The sequence below is a fragment of the Nematolebias whitei genome, chromosome 15 (assembly GCF_014905685.2).
Source record: "Nematolebias whitei isolate Nwh7 chromosome 15, NemWhi1, whole genome shotgun sequence".
Lineage (NCBI taxonomy): Eukaryota > Metazoa > Chordata > Actinopteri > Cyprinodontiformes > Rivulidae > Nematolebias > Nematolebias whitei.
Genome location: NC_056512.1, coordinates 13,439,704 through 13,445,982, shown reverse-complemented (window position 1 = coordinate 13,445,982; position 6,279 = coordinate 13,439,704). Strand labels below are relative to the sequence as shown.

General features: G+C 38.7%; 1 protein-coding gene across 1 annotated transcript in view; it reads right to left on the bottom strand.

Annotated features, from left to right (window-relative positions):
• Window positions 1-3,166, bottom strand: part of LOC119422046 (guanine nucleotide-binding protein G(I)/G(S)/G(O) subunit gamma-5-like) — a 9,445-nt gene extending 6,279 nt beyond the window's left edge. The window contains exons 1-2 of the mRNA XM_037689387.1: window positions 3,086-3,166; window positions 1,311-1,437 (exon numbers count right to left, since the gene is read on the bottom strand). Of these exons, the coding sequence (XP_037545315.1) occupies window positions 1,312-1,437; window positions 3,086-3,166 (207 nt within the window). The 3' untranslated portion in view covers window position 1,311. The remainder of the gene's footprint in view (window positions 1-1,310; window positions 1,438-3,085) is intronic.
• Between the last annotated feature and the right edge of the window lie 3,113 nt (window positions 3,167-6,279).

Sequence of the window (6,279 nt, the reverse complement as noted above, 5' to 3'; positions counted from 1 at the left end):
TTAAAATGATACATTCTCTCAGTTTAAACTTTTGATCTGTGATTTGTTCTATTCTGAATAAAATATTAGATGTTGGCACCTCCACATCATTGCATTCAGTTTTTATTCATAATTTGTTTAGTGTCCCAACTTTTTTGGAATCCGGTTTGTATTTTTCCGAGCTGCACATGAAAACCCTATTTACCACCATGAAAATATAATCTGAAAACACCTTGGGGTTTGCAATTCCGTATGACCTGTTTTAAGAAAAATAAAAATAATTTAAAAAGTGTATTTAAAAAAACTGATTTCATACAGTTAGCTCTGCTGGAAACATGGAAATGCTCCTGTATTGTCTTCCATGGGCTTGAACTTTAAGCGTTGCAACAATTATATGTGAAGGGGATGTGTCCCCCTCACATTTAAAAAAATATTCATATTTCATAACCCCCCCCCCCCACACACACACACACACACACACACACATTTATCATGAACTATTAGTTCACCCAGCGCTGTATCTATTTCTTCATGAACAAATCCATTCCACTTGATTAACAGGAGAATACTCAAACCACTAAATGTCCACTCCGGGTTTTCCTGGTTACCTACAACAACTCACCACATGCAGCGATTCCCCTAGATCGCTTGACAGGGCAGGGGGAGGAGGGGGAGACACCTCTGTGTTGCATGCTAGCTTAGTGCCATGTTACTGCTGGCAGTTGTTGACTGTGTGTGTGTGTGTGTGTGTGTGTGTGTGTGTGTGTGTGTGTGTGTGTGTGTGTGGGGGGGGGGGGGGAGTATGCGTGAGAGAGAGAAGTGGAGCACTATGTCTGTAGCATCTTAGCTAGCACATCTTTATTGAGCGCTGCTAGCTTAGCGCTACGTTAGTTCCGGCAGATGTCAACCAGGGTGGGTGGGTTAGGATGTGTGAGAGAAGCGGAGTGTGCTCTATTCAATCAAGGAGAGCTGTTGGTCAGGTTACTTCTTGTTGTACCATGCTCTCTAAAATAGTTATTGATTGAATCAAGTGTTTACTTATGTAGGTAAACGAAGATGTTTAACAACCGTTAAAATACAGCAGAATGCAGGAAATGGCATCTACTTTATTAAAAAATTTCTGGGGGAGGACCCCCACACCTCAACATTACAAACATCTGAAATTTTGACACCAAGAGAATTAGGGATCAGGATCAGCTACTTACACACCAAGTTTTGTGCCTGAATCTATAAATGTGACATAGTTTTGGTGGCGGGTAACAAAAACGATGAGAGAGAAGGAAAAGCTAAGACTTTAGAAAAACAGAAAGAATAGTGAGCAGTGCCCACACCTCAGAGAAGAACGCATGACTTGGGAGGCCGGAATGGGTTATCGCTGGAGGGAACCCCCGTCAGGAGTGGATCTTTGTGAGCATTCTGCAAACAAAACGTCTTCAGTTCAGCTGCAGCCTGAGAAACCTGGAAACATTCAGAAAACGGGAGAATTCAGCATCTGTCTTGTTGCTTTGCAAGACTTTGTTTTTCTATGACTTCAGCTTCAGCCGCTTTTATATGTAAACTTTCAGCTCACTCGAGAGGTTACTTTGTTATAATATAATGTTAGAATTGGGCCACTGAGTCTGTTTATTGATCAACAGCAAGTTGATCAATTTATTAACCCTTTGATTACCAGAGCTCAACCATTGAAGTGGGAGTAGAATAGAAGAAAACACCCAAATAACTCTAATTCTGTCAATTTTACAAACCTCAAATTTGATATGGTAGTAGCTGAGAGTCATTCACAACAAATCATCCAACAGCCACTCTGTTCATCTTTAGCCTTAACTGCAGGAGTCAACCAAACATCACTCGGCATTCTCTGAGGACGGCGTCTCATGATGTTGCCATTAACATTTTTGATGTTTTTTAGGTTAGACCAAACGACATTTCTCAACATAAAAAAATCTTAAAATGGTCATAAAAGGCCGTGAACAAATTTATTTTTCAATCACGAGGGCTAGGTCTTGAAATTGTATCTGCTTTTATTACTTACTAATGATAAACTCTAACTCCCTGCATTTTGATTAAAGCATGGTTTGATTTATGGCTTATGAAAGAAACAAAAGTAACACGACAAATAATTTAAATCTACTGTGCTCATCTGTGAATCTGAAAAAAAAAAAAAAGTCGTTACTGTTGTGGTTTTTACTTTTTCCACTGTTACGCAGCATTCATGAATATTACATCATCACTTTCCTATTTTTATTCATGCTTTTTGTAGCCACCAACAATCGGACCATTTGTCAATTTATATGTATTTTAAGTATGTTTACTTCTAGTTGTCTTCATAAAGGAACAGCTGTGTCTCGTTTAAAACTTGAAACTTTAGGGATGACAATAAATCAACAGGCTGCTGTCCATTTCAGTTTGATTATGTTAACCTAACTTTAGAAAACTGAGTCTCCTGTATCGTTTTGCTGTTTAAACTGTGACTAAAAACTTTAGATCGAAAGGAAATCAATTCGTTTTTACTCTGGGATCACCAACCCCACCAGAAAAATATAATCCATTCTAAAATAAGTCTCAACAGAACAATCAGGCAGTCAAGCAGCCAACAAAGATATCTCTGTGCTGCAGCTGGAGGGCAGTTCCAGGAAATAATACTGAGGAAATACCAACAGACAAATAAAAATAAATAAATAAAATAAAGTGATGTTTTTGCATAAATTAAATGGTCTAGCATCCTCTGAAGGAAGGCAATTAGCCTTTTAAACAGTGTTTAAATATCTTATAGAAGTGCTGGAATTATAGACACTTTTGGTCAAACTCTAAAAATGATGTCATGTTGTGAGACCTGTTGAAGATGACTCTCAGCTACTACCACATCGACTTTTCGTTATAAATATGTATGCAAAACATACGGTCTTATAGTTTATGGACTGGCTAATGTTGATTAAGCATTAAACTTTATATGTGACTTAAACAGAATGTTGAGTAAAATATTCTAAATAAAAATGTGTAATTTAACTTGTAATCAGAGCATTACATCCCAGCTGAACTGAAACATGAAAAATAAAAGAAGATGGAAGAATTATAGTTAGATTAAAGAGACGTTAAGAGCTCCCACCTTGATCCGGCGGACGCTGGCCTCCAGGCGCAGCTGCTTCACTGTCTTCTGAGCCATGATCAAACTGCTGCAGGTCGACATGACTGCTCCACAACCTCCTACACACTGAACCTGCCTTGTTTTACTTGTCTCGTCTAGCATTAAGCCCCGCCTCTTTGTCGTTGTTTCCGTTCTCTCATTGGGTAAAAGATGTGATTGACATGATAGGCCACCTATGAGCAGAGGAGTGCTTCCTAGCCAGAGAGATGAACTCAAAGGTAAGAAATTAAACTCTTTTTAGGAAGTTGTTTCAATTTAAGAAGAAGGTAAACGAAAGAGGTTTTTTCCTATTAAACTTTTTTTTTACACAGTTATAACAAGAGTTATAAAAGCTTCATGATAAAGAAAAATAAGAACGGACGACCCCAGATCACACTGAAAATACCTGGAAACATTTTCTCTTCTGTTCTGTGGTGTGAACAGGGATAAGAACAAACAAAATCATTGTCACTCCATTTGCAGCTGGAGTACCTGAGAAACAGAAGAATTTTCTCCAAACGCAACATCCCGGTACATTTTAAACCCAACAGGACCCTCAGACTCTGGTCCATCCCAAGGACAGAACCCCAAACTGAGCCGTGTGGTGTGTACAGTTCAGCGCAGAGAGGAATGTTCAGACCTCCAGATTGGAAAAACTAAACCTCTCCACAGACTCATGGCTCAACACCAGAGAGCAGCGCTGCAATACTCAGCGAATAAGAGACACTCTTTTGAGGACCAACAGGTTTATATTTTGGACAGAGAAGGCAGATGGTTTGAACCAGTATTAAACAGAGGAGGAGGCCTCAGATTTCAACTTTCAAAAACCTACAATGCAGCGTTAGGCCTCATTCCCTGTCAGCTTCACACTACTGTAACTCACCCCATCATGTATGTGAACTGAACATCTTTCTGGTGAGCCAGAGGCATGTTGTTTTCATGTTATCTGCATGTGAATCCAATTGCAGTACATAACAAAGCCTCACAAGAAGCAGTGTTGTAGTCAAGACCACCCAACCCAAGACCAAGTCAAGACCAAGACCAGAGTGTACCAAGACTGAGACAAGACCAAGACTTTTGGGGTCCGAGACCAAGTCAAGACCAAGACCTCAAGTCTTGGAGCTCAATCTTTTCACAAATTATGTGTCTTATACTGTCATGACATAGTGACAGTTTTAACAAATATGTAAAAAAAAAAAAAGTAACTTTTATAAAAATATTTTTTATAAAAGTTACATACTGCAACTTTAAGTTTTCTTTTGAATGAATGTATCAGCTTTTATAAAATTTCAAATCTACATAACAAAGAAATCATTCATTGGTTTTTGCACAGTAATTTTCATGTCATGTGACCTACTGACACAAAACTTATGTTAAACTTCTCGACTAGACCTGACAGACGAGGCACCTCATTTATTTCTCATTTTAAAGCATTTTCTAATTTTACATAATTTATTTGTTCAAAAATCATGGTTTTTGCTCAAAAACTAATTATAAAATGCTTTAAAAAGAGAAATAAATTATGTTGTGTCGTGTGTCAGGTCTATTAGGATAGTTTTACATTAGTTTTGTGTCAGTGGGTCAAATGATGTAAAAGATATTAATTTATGTTTCTGAAGAGTGTTTGGTTTGGTAATTTGTTGACGGTCCCTAAGCAACGCATTACGACTCGGAAGAGGGGCAGACTGAGCTCAGCTGACCGAAATCAGACTGCCTGCTTCGGATCAAACGGGAGGAACACACCGCTGAAGCACGGAGCTCGAATGTCCTACGTAAAACTAACTTCACCGTGGTCGAGTTGAGGCTCCAGCATGAACAGTTCAGAAACAATTTGCAATGAGAAGAAAAAGCTATTTATTAACAGATTAAGTCGTGTTTTAGAGAATCTATTCTGACCCAAAGTGCAGCAGTGACTGGTTCTGAATGAGACTTTACAGCAGACAGACGCTCCCCTCTCTCCCAGGTACTGAGTACTGGTGCAGAATCTGTTAGTGGTACGCAGTACTGGACCATACCGGCTTACTTTCACCCTGGTTGTGACGTTACATTCTGTTGTCTGTATTGTTCTGTTGGTACAGAACCACGTGCAGTGAAAGGGGGTGGGCGTGACAGCTGTAACAAAAACGTATTTTGCAATGAGTCACGTTATCACTTGGATTTGAATCAGCACATTTTGCATCCAATAAAAACAAAGATGTTAACAAATAAACTGGACAATATTCTGGCAAGTTAGTGATATTTCCACAGTTGTGGTCTTGACTGGTCTTGAACTAAAATCCCAAGTCCTCAATGTCCGAGACCGAGACAAGACCATCAAAAAGTGGTCTCAAGACTAAGATTGGTCTCGAGTACTACAACACTAACAAGTCATAAAACGATGGGAACTCCACACACTCCAGATGTTTCCTGAATTGATAAAGCCCTTTATGGAGTGAAATATCTTCAACTAGAAGTCCAGATGTTTTAGTTTTTGACTTTATTTTTCATGTAAATTGGGAGAGATTAAAAGTTTTTCCAGTTTTCTTCTGAGGAACATTCTAAAATTATTTCACTGTTTTTAGATGCAGATTTTTGCAGATTGATAAACCCCTGCCCATTTTTACTTCTGAGAAATACAGTCTAAATAAAAAAGTCTTTTTATACCCTGTCCTCTTACTGACCTGTCTCCCAAAAAACAAAGTTACAAAAATCTCCTCCAGCTGTTTCTTATTCATACCAGTTACCCATCCCTAATTTATATATACAAACCGGATTCCAAAAAAGTTGGGACACTAAACAAATTGTGAATAAAAACTGAATGCAATGATGCGGAGGTGCCAACATCTAATACTTTATTCAGAATAGAACACAAATCACAGATCAAAAGTTTAAACTGAGAGAATGGATCATTTTAAGGGAAAAATCTGTTGTTTCCAAATTTCATGGCGTCAACAAATCCCAAAAAAGTTGGGACAAATCCATTTTTACCACTGTGTGGCATCCCCCCTTCTTCTTACAACACTCAACAGATGTCTGGGGACAGAGGAGACCAGTTTCTCGAGTTTAGAAATAGGAATGCTCTCCCATTCATGTCTAATACAGGCCTCTAACTGTTCAATCATCTTGGGCCTTCTTTGTCACACCTTCCTCTTATGATGCGCCAAATGTTCTCTATAGGTGAAAGATCTGGACTGCAG